At 37.7% G+C, this 16,748-nt stretch overlaps 1 protein-coding gene across 2 annotated transcripts in view; it reads left to right on the top strand.

Moving 5' to 3' along the window:
- Positions 1-16,748, top strand: part of CTNNA3 (catenin alpha 3) — a 1,694,949-nt gene that overhangs the window by 43,581 nt on the left and 1,634,620 nt on the right. For both annotated transcript variants that reach the window (XM_017348752.4, XM_070057731.2), the window contains exon 2: positions 2,639-2,742. In XM_017348752.4, the coding sequence (XP_017204241.3) occupies positions 2,644-2,742 (99 nt within the window). In that variant the 5' untranslated portion in view covers positions 2,639-2,643. The remainder of the gene's footprint in view (positions 1-2,638; positions 2,743-16,748) is intronic.

The following is a 16,748-nucleotide window of genomic DNA, read 5'->3' as shown; positions in this document are numbered from 1 at the left end:
TATGCATATGCACATAGACCATAATTATCTTTGAATATAAGCAATAGCACTTTTATGGAGTCAGGATGAGGATCCAGTAGAGTGGGAGAGGTTGACTAGCAAAAATGTAATTTTATGGAGCTAGACCAGGGATAGGGTGGTGAAAACAGTTGGAGGAGGCATCCTTCATAAGGTATACTTTCAGGAGAGGGAGTTTGGATGGAAGATAGGCTCCTAACCTGAGATTCCCTAGGAATCTAACCTGATATATCCCCTAGGAGTTGTAGACAGAATGTAGGAAAGAGAACATTCCTCTCCTACAATTATTGATATTGAGAGGAGAGTTGGAAGGATTAATTCTGGATGAGAGAGATACCATGAAAATATATATTCATCCACCCATTCAGCCAGTCAACCAACTAGTTAATTAAAAAGAAAATATTTCTGCCTTTGTATTTAAAACAATAAATAGAAAAACTGAGGTGAACATAATATTTTCTTTTTGTTTTTCTATAGTTCCATGGGTAACATAGGGAATATCATAATATTTTCTAAGGGCATATTTTTATGCCCTCCTAGCCTGCAAAAATAGAAACTATTAAAGAAAATAGGTAAAAGTTATGAAGGAAGGTTTTTATAGACTATATATATTTTCTCTGTTTGTTTTAAATGGGTTATATTGTATACAGGAGAGATATGTTTCTTCCTCTCACTCCCTCTGCATTCCCCTATCCCGACTCAGTGAATACTTTGTGGGTGATTATTGGCTATGACCAAGTTAATACAGATTTGGAGGTCTAGTGATTTGGATATTAGTCTTTATGACAGATACATTTATTTGAATGTTAAACTGAATTTGTAATGATATGCCACATATCACTTGATATTATGATAATTTGATGTGTACATTCTTAGGAAAAAATCTCACTGAATTGATTAAGGATAACATTAATACCTTAAAGGATGACTTAAAATTCTTTTTTCTATTTTTTCTTAAAAAACAGTGCCTTCTTGTTTTTTTTCTCTTTTTATATTATATATTTTAAATTACATTTTACATTATACTACATATAGTTTTATATTATAATTAATATATTTTTAATAGTTATATATTATGTTTATATTATAATTTATAATATACTTTACATATAACCTTGTATATTATAATGTATACTTTTTTTTTTTATCTTTTATTTAATGAATATAAATTTCCAAAGTACGTCTCATGGGTTACAATGGCTTTCCCCCCCATACCGTCCCTCCCACCCACCACCCTCCCCTTTCCCACTCCCTCTCCCCTTCCATTCACATCAAGATTCATTTTCGATTATCTTAATATACAGAAGATCAGCTTAGTATACCTTAAGTAAGGATTTCAACAGTTTGTTCCCACACAGAAACATAAAGTGAAAAATAATAGATGATTTTTTTTTAAATGATGATGAAATCAGATCAGACCTATTGTCATGTTTAATCCCAGTGAGAGTCAAGTTGGGAATTGATAGTTTCTTTCTTTTTTTTTTTTTTTAACAGAAGATCAGTTTAGTGTACGTTAAGTAAAGATTTCAACAGTTTGCACCCCCATAGAAACACAAAGTGAAATATACTGTTCGAGTACTCGTTATAGCATTAAGCCTCAGTGTACAGCACATTAAGGACAGAGATCCTACATGAGGAGTAAGTGCACAGTGACTCCTGTTGTTGACTTTACAAATTGACACTCCTGTTTATGGCATCAGTAATCTCCCTATGCACCAGTCATGAGTTTCCAAGGCTATGGAAGCCCCTTGAGTTCTCCGACTCTTATCTTGTTTAGACAAGGTCATAGTCAAAGTGGAGGTTCTCTCCTCCCTTCAGAGAAAGGCACCTCCCTCTTTGAAGACCTGTTCTTTCCACTGGGATCTCACTCACAGAGATCTTTTTGCCAGAGTGTCTTGGCTTTCCATGCCTGAAATACTCTCATGGGCTTTTCAGCCAGATCCGAGTGCCTTTAGGGCTGATTCTGAGGCCAGAGTGCTATTTAGGACATCTGCCATTCTATGAGTCTGCTGAGTATCTCACTTCCCATGTTGGATCACTCTCCCCTTTATTTATTCTATCGGTTAGTGTTAGCCAATTTCTATTAGTTTCTTTTGTGTATACAAAAGCAAATTGCCTCTCATCTTCTTCTACTATTAAAACCCTCAAATAAGTAGTTTCCCAAGCAAGTAGGGACATATCACATGTCTTCCAAAATTCTGTCTGGCTTTTCTAAATCATCATTAACAAGAATGGGAAAACATATGGGCATGGACCATTTCAGTACTATGATTTCATTGAAATCCAGGACTTGTATGTTGTAAGACATCCCAACAAATTGGCTATTCTTTTCACTTAAGACTATTGATAAAATGCAAACCAAGCTGGGATGAATTATTAATTTAGTTATTAACTTACTAGCATAATTTGTTAGAGGACTTAAAGCCAGACACAGAAAGGTTGGAGAATGTCTTGTTTGTCTGCTGTCAAATCTCAAGTTTTGACACTCTGGTCCTCTGAGGAGTACAGCTGATACCAGGAGCACCTAATATAAGTTTTACTTACTCTGTGATTTTCATGGATGTTCTTTAGAAAGTATTTTCTTTACAATAAGCCCTTTTTGGTGTGTGTTTGTGCACAGGAAACATGTCGACTGAAACACCAATCACACTGAGTATCGACCCTCAGGATCTGCAGGTCCAAACTTTCACTGTAGAAAAGCTGCTGGAGCCTCTCATAATTCAGGTATTAAAATCATGGAAATAATGATGCACAGAAGGACTGAGAAATATGGTGATTATGGATAATGAACCAAGGGAAGATTCAATTTTTATATATAAATATATCACCTGAAATTGTTGTTTATTTGAAAGTCAATATTTTAAATGTAAAAATGTATGAAGTTAGTGATAATAATAAAATTCTGAGTTTTCCCAGATACTTTTTATTTATTTATTTATTTTTATTTTTTATTTTTTGACAGGCAGAGTGGACAGTGAGAGAGAGAGAGACAGAGAGAAAGGTCTTCCTTTGCCGTTGGTTCACCCTCCAATGGCCGCCGCGGCCAGTGCGCTGCGGCTGGTGCACCGCGCTGATCTGATGGCAGGAGCCAGGTACTTCTCCTGGTCTCCCATGGGGTGCAGGGCCCAAGGACTTGGGCCATCCTCCACTGCACTCCCTGGCCACAGCAGAGAGCTGGCCTGGAAGAGGGGCAACCGGGACAGAATCCGGCACCCCGACCGGGACTAGAACCGGGTGTGCTGGTGCCGCAAGGCAGAGGATTAGCTTAGTGAGCCGTGGCGCCAGCCCCAGATACTTTTTAATAGCACCAGCAGTAATAAAAGGTATTATAATTTTATAATACTTTTATATAAATTATCTTGTTTTATAGTTATGAAAACTGAATGAGGCAGCCAGCTGTATTTAAGCCCTTTTATATATTTGAGGAAACTGAGGTCTAGACAATTTCAGTGACTTGCCCAAAAGCACATGGTGCCACATTTGTCAAATTGGAAACTATTTTAAAAATACTAAAATGTATGAGAAAAGCAGCTCTTTAAAAGAATTCTATGAGAAAATTTCATAAACAGTCCTTTGAAAATATGTATATCGATCCTCTGATTTATTAGGTAAGTCCAGGTTTTATATATTGGATTTTCTTAAATTAGTGCTTAAAAGGACTTACATTAGCGTATAGATTTAAATTTTTTGTCCTTAACCCAAAATTTGTAAGGAAACTTTCCTTTAGATCTATGTGTTGTCATGTTTCTTAAGTTCCTTTTTGAATAACTCAAATATTTAGGGGTTACTTGGTGAGAAATTACATTGACCTTACTTCTGATTATTTAAAAATGTTCTGCTTATCATCTTTGGGACAGATGGCAGGGACAGGAGTAGCTCTGAGAATAGATTTTGTACGTTTATTTACTTAGCATATGGAGTCAATATCTGCTACTAGAAAGACAATTCAAAACATGTGCCTCACTGATGATAGCTTAATCATTCGACAGTCTTAATAGCACTAATATCTGGTATGAAATTAGTATTAGATTATTATTGAGACTCCATTAAATTCCCTGTTAGTCCTTGTTTTTTTTGTTTCCTGTGCTTGTACATTCTGAGCCAGACAATTGTTGCACATTCCAATTTCCTGTGGTGTTCTCCCTTTGTTTCCTTCTAGTAGTGTTAAAGTTTGAGGTTTTACATTTAGGCCTTTAATCTACTTTGAATTGATTTTTGTACATGGTAAGAAATATGGGTCTAGTTTTGCTCTTCTGCATGTGGATATAAATTTTTCCAGGTACCATTTATTGAAAATATCCTTTTTCTAATAATGTTCTTAGCATGTTTGTCAATGATCAGTTAGCTATAGATGTGTGGGATTTTGTCAAATTAAATGGCTTCTGCACAGCAAAGGAAATAATCAACAGAGTAAAGAGACAACCTACAGATTGGGTTGTGGTTAGGTTTAGGGTTATTTATAATTATTTGTAAGCTATAAATTAATTATAAGCTATACATAAGACAAGGGGTTAATAATACCTAGAATATATAAAGTACTCCAATTCAATAGCAACACAAACAATCCAATTAAAAATGGTCAGTAGATCTAAATAGACATTTCTCAAAGGAAGATATACATATGGCCAACAGGTACATGAAAAAATGCTAAACATTACAAATATAAGGGAAATATAAATGAAAAACACAATATCGCCTACTCCATAAAGATTGGCTAATATAAAAAGAAGATGACAAGTGTTGGTGAGGATGTGGAGACAAGGGAACTCTTGTGCACTCTTGATAGGAATGTATATTAGTACAAGCATTGTGAAACACAGATGTAAGTTTCATAAAACACTCAAAGTAGAACTACCATATGATTTAGGAGTCCCACTCCTGGGTGTGTGTGTGTGTGTGTGTGTGTGTATCTGTCTATCTATCTCCAAGAGAAATGAAGTCACTCTATTGAAGAGACATCTGTACTCCCACCTTTATTGTAGCACTATTCACAGTAACCAAGAAATAACCTAAGTATCCATACACTATGTAAAATGGATAAAGAAAATATGGTACATATACACTATGGAATATTTACTTTGCCATAAAAAAGATAAAATCTTTTCACTTGCAATAACATTAATGGAAGTTATTAAGTGAAAAAAGCCAAGCACAGGACAAATATCACATGATTTCACTCCTATGTGTAGTCTAAAAAATATGTGTCACATAAAAGTTAATATGATGATAGTTACCAAAGTCTAGGGAGGGAAGAGGATAAGCAGAAGTCAGGAGAAATTGATTGATGGTACTAGGTTATAGCTAGGTAAGAGTAAGAAGTTCTGGGGGTCTATTGCACAGTAGAGTGACTATAGATATTGTTAATGTACTGCATATTTCACCATTCAAAAACCTATCAGTTTTTGGATGTTTTCACTGTAAGAAATGTTAAATTTCAAAAAAGATGTATTATTCAGATTAGACATTGCACAATGTAACCATGTAATAACAAGATATCATATAGTACATAGTAAACATGGAGAATTTTTATGTCTGTTAACTTTTTTTAAAAAATAAAAAATAGTATAAAAAAAAGTTCCCGTGCAACTACCTGTTGAATGGTTTCATGTTAAAACCAAACAAAAAGTTTCATTATTTTTCTGATAAAGTTCACTGTAAAAATTGGATGAGCCAAAAAAACCAGCAAAAAAAATAAAAAGAGAATAAAAAAAGTTCATGATTTTATCAACAAGATTCAAACACTGGTGTTTTCATGAATTTACTTCTAGTATAATGAGAATATGGGTGATTTTTATTATCTTCTTGTGCTTCATAATGTTAAAATTTAGATAATTTATATAAGGATATATATATATTTATATATATGTAAATAAGATATATGTAACCAAGGTGGAGATAGTACTGTATATGTAGATTTTATCCTGCCTGTTTAAAATGATATTTTAATAATTTACCATTCCTTGTAGGTACAACTTAATATAGTTGTTGTTTAGTTATATATCATGAGGCTGTACCAGGGTTTTTAAAGTTGCATCTTACTTTTGCACATTTGGGTTGTTTCTATCGATTTACTATTATAAATACTGTTACACAGCCATCTTTGTGTATACATTTTTTTCACAAATTTGGATTATTTCCCTTGGACTGGTTACTAAGTGTAAAAATAGGAAGAAAGAGGCTGTACAAAAAGGTTATCATGAGGTTTATTCAGTGCAGAATTTGAGTGACTCAGATCCAGGAAACATAAGCCTAATGATTTTTAATAAGTCTTGGGAAGTATTCCAAAGGAGTCAAATTCTAGTCAGAATTTATAATTCTATGACTATTAATTTTTAATTTATCTTAATCAATGAACATAGATTGGCTTGGCCCTAAAAGGCAGACTTTAGGTAAGCTGGAACACCTTTTTCACAGATTAGACATTATTTTCTTTAGAATGTGATTGGTCGAAAACATCTTTAAAGACAGGGAGTGTATTGTCTCTGAAAAGAAGCTACTGACAAGAAAACTATTAATTAATTTAAAGAAGGACATTTCTGGGACTAGATAAGGTATGAATCTATAAATAACAAAGGATTGCTCAAGGTTGCTCCATATGGCTAAAATGAAGCAGACCCTATGTGCCCATTAGGGACCCAAGTCAAATAGACCTAGTAGATAAGATTAATAGCTCTGTTTGGCCACTCCTCAGGCAACTCTCGGTAGGTTTTTCTCTTGAATGCTTTATAGCTTTTTAAATAGCAGTTAGTTCTTAGTTCTTAATATATATATATCACTAAGTTTTTTGGGGAAAATTTTAAGTGAGTTCTTATAACTGATTGAGATTTTATTCCTATGCAATTGTAGGGAGTGGGCATAGGGAAATTATGCCCACTTTGGAGATGGCTGATCAAGACAGGCTCATTAATGCTACTGCACAAGCCTCATTTGTTCCATAATAATAAATCACTGGAGTTGGTCATTGACAAAGACTTGCTTGTTATAGTGTGTTTGGTACAGTAGTTGGCTCGATTTAGGATGCCTGCATTCCATGTCAGAGTGCCTGGATTCAAGTCTTAGCTTTGCTTCTGATTCGTGCTTCCTGCTAATGCACACTCTAAGAGGCAACAGATGATGGCTCTCATACTTGGGTGTCTGTCACTCGTGTGGGACACTCAGATTGAGTTCTAGGATCCTGGCTTAGGCCTGGCCCACCTGTAGCTGTTGGAGATATTTGAGAAGTAAACCAGTAGATGGAATTTTCTGTCTACCTCTGTCTTTGTGCATTTCATATAAAATGAAAACAAGTAAAAATTGAAAAAAAATACTTGATAATCACAAAAATTATTGACATATTACTTATGAACAGAGAATGTTGTGGAGAAACTGCTTTTAAATGCTTTTTGCATTCCAACTGAAACTAATAGATGCTTTTTTCCCCCTAAACTATGTATTTATTTTAAGGGCATGGTGACAGAGAGAGAGAGACAGAGTGAGACATAAAGAGGTCTTCCATCTGCTAGTTTACTCTTCAAATAACTGCAATAGCCAGGACTTGGAAAGGCTGAAGACAGGAGTCAGGAAATCTAGTCAGGTCTCCTGCTGGCTGGCAGGAACTTAAGTGCTTGAGCCATGATCAGCCTCTTCCCAGGCACATTAACAGGCAGCTGGATCAGAAGTGAAGTAGCAGGGACTTGGGCCAATGCTCTCATATGTGATGGCCGTGTACAAGAGGCAGCTTCACTATCATACTGGCCCCATATGATTTGCTTAGACAAGGCATTGCTATAGCAGTCAGTAGAAAGTATTCTACATAAATTCACATTAAAGGGTATACTGGTGACATTTTGTATATGTTTCCTTATATGGTCTAAAGTTATTATAGCTACCTATAAACATTTATTACATTTATTGAGTCCCTCTAGTAAGTTGAAAGAATGAAAATGACCTGAAACAATTTAATTGATTGGAAAGAAATGTAGCTCTTTAAAAAAGTGTGATTATGCTAATCTGAACTTTTGATGTAGTGCCCAGATTCAGACTTTTCATGATCAGCAAGTAGATGAGTCAGGAAACGGGAAGTCTGCCAATTAGATGCCACACAGTTCTCAGTTACATGCTAATCTCCTATCCAAGTACTTACCAGGCCTGACCCTGCTTAGCTTCTGAGATCAGACGAGATCAGGCATGTTCAAGGTGATGTGGCCATAGACAGTTACATATTAATCTAATGCCAATTTTATTTTCCTCTAGATTGTTGTCAATATTTTTGATAATATTTATTTATTTCTTAAACCTGATTTGGTGTATACCACTTAATCAATATCATGGATACAAAAAAGATACAAAAATGGTTTTTAGATATTAAGAATGTTCAAGTCACATTAAATTAAAAAATTAAACATTTGTAGAATATCTACACTGTGTACCTGGACTTTTTCAGGAAGCAGAATTTTAGGAAAACAAAGTTTTTGGATGACTTCTTGATTTTCAAAAAGTGGTACATTTCAAAGTCAAAAGAGTTATTATTTTAAGCTAACTGACCTTTTGGATTTGATGTTCAGCCTTCTTGTAACTGCATTTTGATCATGGATGACCTGTCAACACAAGTAAATGATCCCATTAAACTACATTTTTTTATTATGACATGTTAAATCGTTTACACATTCTTTTTTCTCTCAGAGTATTGTTTGTTATTTCACTATTTAATCATCAAATAAAATTGTATAGATTCAAGGTATGTATACAATGTGATGATCTGATACACACACACACACATTGTGTAATGATTGCCATAGTCAGATTTGCACATCCATCACCACTCATAGCTGCCATTGTGTGTGTGTGTGTTGAAGACACTTAAGATTCACTCTCTTATTAAATATAAGTAAGCAATACAGTATTATTTACCATAGTCACCATAGTATAGTTAGATCCATAGATAATAGATTTGTCTTATCACTGAATGGTTTGCAACCTTTGGCTAACATCTCCTTGTTTCCTCTACACCTGCAGTCCCTGGAAACCACTAGTTTACTTTCTGCTTCTATGAGTTTGACTTCTTAAAATTTCACATATGAAGTGAGACCATAAGATATTCATCGTTCTGTGTTTGAATTATTTGAATTAAGTTCATACATGTTAGCAAATGGCCAAATTTTTTCCCTCCTTCCCTCCTTCCCTCCCTCCCTTCTTTCTTTCCTTTATTTTACTTGAAAGTCACAGTTACATAGAGAGAAAAGGAGAGACAGAGAGAGGGGTCTTCCATTCGCTGGTTCACTCCCCAGATGGCCGCAATGGCCAGAGCTGTGCCGTTCAGGGTGCCAGGAGCCTCTTCCTGGTCTCCCATGTGGGTGCAGGGGCCCAAGGACTTGGGCCATTCTCTACTGCTCTCCCAGGCCATAGCAAAGAGCTGTATTGGAAGTGGAGCAGCCAGGTCTTGAATGGTGCCCATATGGGATGCCAGCACTGCAGGCAGCAGCTTTACCTGCTATGCCACAATGCCCCTCAATAAACACATTCCAAAGAGTAGCTACATGGTTTGTTTTAAGTATAGGTATAGGATATAGTCTCTGTTTCCATATAGAGGCTTGTGATCTTGGGGTGATGTAGCAGGTAAAGCTGCTGCTTACAATGCCAATATCTCATATATGCTCTGGTTCGAGTCCTGGCGCTGTTCTACTTTTTTTTTTGGATTTTTTTTTACAGGCAGAGTGGACAGTGAGAGAGAGAGACAGAGAGAAAGGTCTTCCTTTGCTGTTGGTTCACCCTCCAATGGCCGCCGTGGCCAGTGTGCTGTGGCCGGCGCACCATGCTGATCCGAAAGCAGGAGCCAGGTGCTTCTCCTGGTCTCCCATGGGGTGCAGGGCCCAAGGACTTGGGCCATCCTCCACTGCACTCCCTGGCCACAGCAGAGAGCTGGCCTGGAAGAGGGGCAACCGGGACAGAATCCGGCACCCCGACCGGGACTAGAACCCGGTGTGCTGGCGCCGCTAGGTGGAGGATTAGCCTATTGAGCTGTGGCACCGGCTGCTGCTCTACTTTCATCCAGCTCTCTGCTAATGCCCTAGAAAAAGCACAAGAAGATGGCACAAGTGCTTGGACCCCTGCTGCCCTTGCAGGAAACCCAAATGAAACTTCTGGCTTCAGACTGGTCCAGCATTTTGGGGAGTGAACCTGCAGATGGAAGATCTTTCTCTCTCTCTCTCCCTCTTTCTCTGTAACCCTGCCTTTCAAATAAATAAGTAATAAAATTTAAAAAAGGATTTTATGATCTTTAAGTTTATACTACCATCAAATAAAGTTATCAATTTAGTAGCATCATCAAGAAAATTCTTACATTCTGCATTATTTATCTTCATGTTATATTCCTTTGCTTTCAAGGTGTCACGGAAATTACTTACCACCTCTGTATATAATTAACTCAAAATTACATTTTAATTTTTAGAGTAATTGGTCATAGATGCTATCATGTCATTCTAATTTCTAAATTCATTTATTTATTTATTCATAAATCTTTATTCTGCTCTTTTAATAGTTTGCACAGTCTTTCCCAACTAACCTGATTTATCTTTAATCTTTTTCTCTCAGGTACAGGTAAATCACCAGGTCATTTTGCAGGAATGTTCAGCCTGGGATATATTTCAATCATTCACTTTCATTTTCTCTGCATGATAACTTACACAGTTGCATCCCTCTGTAATAAATTCCTCCAATGGATCAGAAATAATTTTTTTTCTCAGCAATTACATTTTTATGATTGCAACTGTAGGCATCTGCACTTTATCACTTTCAAGATCCAAGTTTGGCAGTGCAGTGCAGAATCTATTTATGCAGAATTGTGCTTAAAGAATTTACATCTCTATGTTGTATATTCTCTGAAGAGGTTGTAAACTGCTAGATCATGCTACAGTCATTACATAAAGGAATTGCTTATAATTTTACTTGCCACAGAATGTAATTTGCTATGTGTCAGATTCATGTTGGAGTTCACTTAAAGGAATTGACTTAATATCCCTTAAAATAAATATAACAATTTCCTTAAAATGAGTTATCTCTTAGAGTATTTTGGGGGGCAAAAAATTCAAGTGAATCTTCTGATGTTAATATATCCCACATTTTCAAAAGGTACATATGAGTTTGACAAACCATAATAAACACAATTTCTCTGGCTCTCCTAACTCTTGTAGGACCCTTTGGCTCTTTCCCCTCTTCTGCTTCCTCTTCTTTTTAAAGATTTATTTATTTATTTGGAAGGCAGAGTGACGGAGAGAGAGAGAAAAGGGAAGAATATCTTCCATCTATATTTTCATTCCCCAAATGGTTGTAACAACTGGTGCTGGGCCAGGCTGCAGCCAGGAGTCCAGAACTCTGTCCAGGTCTCCCCAAATACTGAAGCCACCATCTGAAATTTTCTCATGCACAGTAGTGGGAAATTGAAAGGGAGCAGAGCAGCCAGGTCTCAAACTGGCATTCCAACATGGAATGCAGGCATTGCAAGTAGTGGTTTAACACACTGTGCCGCAATGCTAGCTACTGCCTTTTACTTCTCATAATGGCTTCCACCTCTTTTCTAGGAGTTCTCTGGGGAATAGTTTTGAAAAATCTGATAATACTCATTGGGTCAAGTTAATATCTTCCAACTCTGTATCAGTCAGAATAAGCAAGGTTATGTTATGATGAGAAGACAACCCCCAAATTTCCAGGGTTTAATAAAAATTCACTTGCTATTCAAGTTACAAGTCCAATATGTGCTGTCTGGAGTATCTGCTCAGAACAGGCACTGAGGAATGTAGGATAGTGTAGAATCCGTTTTTAAAAAAATTTATTTTATGCATTTGAGCACTTGGGCCATTCTTCACTGCTCTCCCAGGTGCATTAGCAGGGAGCTGGATCGGAAGTGGAGCAGCCCGGACTTGAACCGGTGTCCATTTGGGATGCTGGTGCTGCAGGCTGGGGCTTTAACCTGCTGTGCCATAGTGCCAGCCCCAGTATCCATCTTTTTTTTTTGACAGGCAGAGTGGATAGTGAGAGAGAGAGACAGAGAGAAAGGTCTTCCTTTGCCGTTGGTTCACCCTCCAATGGCCGCCGCGGCTGGCGCGCTGCGGCCAGCACACCGCGCTGATCCGAAGGCAGGAGCCAGGTGCTTCTCCTGGTCTCCCATGGGGTGCAGGGCCCAAGTGCTTGGGCCATCCTCCACTGCACTCCCTGGCCACAGCAGAGAGCTGGCCTGGAAGAGGGGCAACCAGGACAGAATCTGGCGCCCCGACCGGGACTAGAACGCCGTGTGCCGGCGCTGCTAGGTGGAGGATTAGCCTGTTGAGCCGTGGTGCTGGCCCCAATATCCATCTTAACATGTACTTCTATTGTCATTGCAACAGGGGAAAGAGAACATGATGAATTATGCAAGGACCCCTAACATGACCACCTGGGTGTGATTTATGTTGGTTCCACTCATGTTGCTTTTGTCAAAGTAAATCATGTGGTCATAGTGGACGTTCAATGTATAATCCTGCCATGTGCCCAGAGGAGAATGGAAATATTTGTGAACAGCCCCAGCAACTATTACTTCCCATTGCCCACTTTTAAGAGTTTCCTTTAGCTAAGTCTCCAGCTGCTATCAAGTCACTTTGTCAGGTGCAAAGCTGAAATACACAGAAGAAGAAATAGAGTCAAAAATGGCAATAATGAAGTTTTCAAGATTGGATCCACAAAATCCTGCTGTTAGGGACATCAAGATTACCTAGTTACCAGGATTTTAACACTTCTTCCTGTTTCTGAACCATGTTCTATTATCAAAATTATACTCCAGCTTCTGTGGGGCTTCTTGTTTCTAGTTCTCTCTCTGGAGCACCAACCAAGTAGGCCAGATGCTTATCTTCCTTATGTAGTCTGTCTTCTTGGCTTCCTACCCACTTAGTAAATTCAAGGAAAGTTCCATTAACAGCAGCAATCCAGGATTCCTGTAATTGCCCTTACTTGTTTTTGCTAGAACTGGAATTTTCCTGCATAGCTTCTTTCCTGCTCTTCCCCACCTCTCCAAATTTTAGAATCTGTTAGTTATAAACCACATGTGCTGCCGATCTAGTCTGTCATGTTTTCTGTTTAGTTTGGCTTCATATTGTTGGTGGTGGTTGGTGACTGACAGTGGTGTCCCTTGTGAGATTAGAAATAGACATGTCAAAGTATCCATGCCCTATATACCTGTGACAATTTCTCAAGGTGATATAATAATGCTAGGCTCCTACCGAAGAGGAGAGAATGTTGGGTTTTCCAACTGCATGCTTCACTCTGCCCCTGGGGCCCAATGAAACAATGTTTGTATCTAGAGTTATGCAAAATTCTTAGAAAAACTCCTCCAAGCTCCATGTTCCTTTCCTTCTTGGCTGCTATGAAGAACCTCTCTGCCACATCCTCCCCTCAACAAAATTCCTTTTCCTCTCCTTGAGCAAATAAAAAAGGAAGAATGTGAACACTTATATGTAACTCATTTATGCAAATACATTCCTAGATGCCCACTGTTCTGCAGCTAGATCTAATTGGCTTATGGGTAGCAGGGAGAGGACATGTCCACCCCCTTTGGCTTCTTAGCTTACTGTAGTATAATTTTCTTTGTTTCAGAAAATAATTCAAGTTTTGTCTGTTCGTAATTGTTTTTTCTTCATCATTTTTAGAGATCATTTCAAATGATTATAATGCCACTTAAGCTCCTTTGGTTTTATTTCCAAGCTTTTTTTGTACCCTTGCTGATTGTTCTATCAATAGACATGTCAGAATTAATCTTAAAGGTTTCAAGGAAATCTTGGAGATAAATTTACACACATATAGTGTGCCCCTACAGAGTATTTTATGAGCAAGTATTGGAGTTTGACTGTAATCTCAACAAGTAACCCCAAAGGTTAGCAAATTAAATGTCTTAAATACATATAAGCCCAAAGTGTAATAAGTGCAATGATGTTATATTTATGGTAAGATGAAAAAATAAACTTAATTCTAACTCAATAATGTTTTAAAGATTAAGGTGATTTTGTATAGCTGAGTTGATTCTAATAAAGTAAATTCTTCAATGTCTATATTCTTTTACTGCCAGAAAACTTCTCCCATGGGAAGGTTGGTCAGCTGTAGTATTCCTTCAGAAACAAATAGTTGAGAAAAATGAAGCTACTCCTTAAAATAAAATAAGTAAAACTGGTAGCTAATTGATTAAACGAGTGCAAGTCCAGTGGGAGCGTGTGTGGCAAGGATATGAAGATGCCCCCAGGACCAGAAGCTGGTGGTTTTGAGATGAGCTGTGGACAGATGTCAGCAGCTACTCATGCTTTACCTATTCTCAGCTTGCTTCCTAGGCATTTTGTCTTGTCAGACTCTGATTTTCTTTCTACTTACTCCAGTGTTGCTGTCCTGTTATACTGGGTTCTCCAACCACCCACATCCACTCCACTTACGTTAATTTTTTTTTTTTTTTTTACATTTGAATTGCAGCTCATCTTTTCCTCCACAAATTCAGACTGACCCCCACACATAATCCACTTCCAATTTAGCTTTGGGGTATAACCTTTTTCTTATAAACTGATTTTATAGGCAGCCAGGTGGTATATACTGATAAGCACATATCCGTCTGTTCTTTTAGTGGAAAATGCTAGGTTGATAGGAGCAATTGTGGTTCATCTGGCCAAAAAGGATAGAAAAGTCTAGATAGTGGTCATTTTCACTACTTGATATGTGAATCTACCTTTTGTAGAATTTCCTGGGCTATTGCTTGACACAAGGCTTGCCTCAGGAGACAACTGTTGCAACTTGAAAATCCTATCTCTGTACAGTGGTTGGCAAACTTTTCCTGTAAAGGTCCAGAGAGCTTTGACTGCTGTAGGATCTCTGTTGCAACAGCTCTGCCCTTGTCCTGTAAAAGCAGCCCTAGAGAATAGGTAAACAAATGGGTGTGCCTATGTACTAAAAAATCTTATTGTTTACAAAAATAGGCAAGTGACCAAATTTGGCCCAGGGATACTTTGCAGGTCCCTGTTATAGATTGATGATTTTCTTCTGGAGATATTTTGCACTCATATTTTCCACACACAGTTGAGAGCCGCCTGTGAGATAAATTATGTTGGAGTGCTTTGTGGCCAATCCTTATGAGAAACACAAAAACCTCACTTAGGGGAAGAGTGCCAAGTAGGCAGTTCAGAAAATTCTTGCTACTGTTGTGATTCCGTTATCCCACTGGTTTTTAACCCTGACTGCACATTAAAACCACCTGGGGAGCTTTTAAAAATCCTGATGCCCAGGCCTCACACAGAACCAGTTAAATCAGAATCAGAACTCTGGGAGTAGAACCAGACAGTAATTTTAAGGGTCTCAGGTGATTACAATATAAGAATCGCTGTTCCAGCCATTCTGTCAGCCAGTAGTAAGCACGGTTTTGCCTTTTGACCAAAGGCTTGTCCTGAAATTCTGCTCCTTCTTTTTAATGCTGTTACAGCTGAATTTAGGTTCTTGTCTCTCTGAGTAGTAGTAGTAGAGTGAATCCACAGTAGTGAATGCCCTAGAAATGAAGGCTTAATAAATGTGGTTTGTGATTTTTTGTAGATGAATGTTTTCTTTTAGTAGATAATTTGCAATTCTCAACCCTGATTTGCATGGTAGTATATTTCTTCAATGTAGACATGTAGACACATCTTCCCATTTTCTCCACTTCATGTTTTTTTAACAATTCTGAAATTAGGATGCATCTTATAATGTATATAAACATTTAATGTAATTTTCTTTTTTAGTACTTGTAGGGTTTTAGAAATTTACTCACAATATGCTTTAGTTCATTTGTGTTTTAAAAGTGATCTGACTTACCTTATAATCTACCCATGGGAAATTGAAGTAAATGCCTTATATTTCAACCAATAAGATGTTAAACTAGTGCGATTCAACAAAGTAAACAGCCTCTATTGGTAAATGCCCAGTCTCTTTAGATGAAATGCTTAGAGATGTATGGATGGGGTGATAGTGTTGCCTGTGTTTCCTCATGGTAATGGGAGATAGGGCTTTTGTATCCATGTGATGATCTCTGACACTTGGTGCCTGTTGTTGCAGGGTGGCTGTTATGGAATGCTCTCTGGACTAGTAACCTTTGAGGGTGACCAGTCCCATGCATGGTCATCGTGTGGGTACCATTTTGCATTTCTTTATGTAGTCTATGATGATACAATTTGTGGGCTGCTTTTTCTCATCTTGATTAGGGTTCGTGCTTCTTCCAGGATGCTTTAACATCCCATTGTGGTGCTTTAGACTCCCAGACCTCAGCTACGTTACTCCATCCAGTGTCTGTCTTCATCTTTCCACTCTTCACCCTCTGCTACAAAATCACCTTGCTCTTAACCATGGTGAACTGAGAACAGGCCTGCACTAGTGTTCAACACAGTTACAATGTGATTGTCTTTCAGGAAATCTAGGTTAGTCTGGGGGTCTTACCCATGCCTCATGGGACTCAAGAGGGACTTAAGAAAGCTAAGCTGGACTCCTTTCTACCTTTGTCCACAGTGATGGCAAGATTAGATGGTGCTGCCCCATTCCGTCCTAGATTTTTATGCACGGCAGTTGATGAAGCAGTTTTGTTTCAGAGTCTCTAATATAAATTGAATTGAAGCCCCTCTGCTTTCAGTTTGTCCCAACTAACTGTATTAGGTGTGAGTTAACACAGTTCCCAATCTGGGTGAAGCCCAGGTAGGGGAAATAATGACATGTTTCTTACCTGTCTGTCC

This window comes from Oryctolagus cuniculus, chromosome 15, assembly GCF_051225735.1.
Source record: "Oryctolagus cuniculus isolate XC-2025 breed Fujian yellow rabbit chromosome 15, ASM5122573v1, whole genome shotgun sequence".
NCBI classification, from domain to species: Eukaryota; Metazoa; Chordata; class Mammalia; order Lagomorpha; family Leporidae; genus Oryctolagus; species Oryctolagus cuniculus.
Note: the sequence above shows the minus strand (reverse complement) of the source record. Positions and strands in the feature narration are given on the sequence as shown.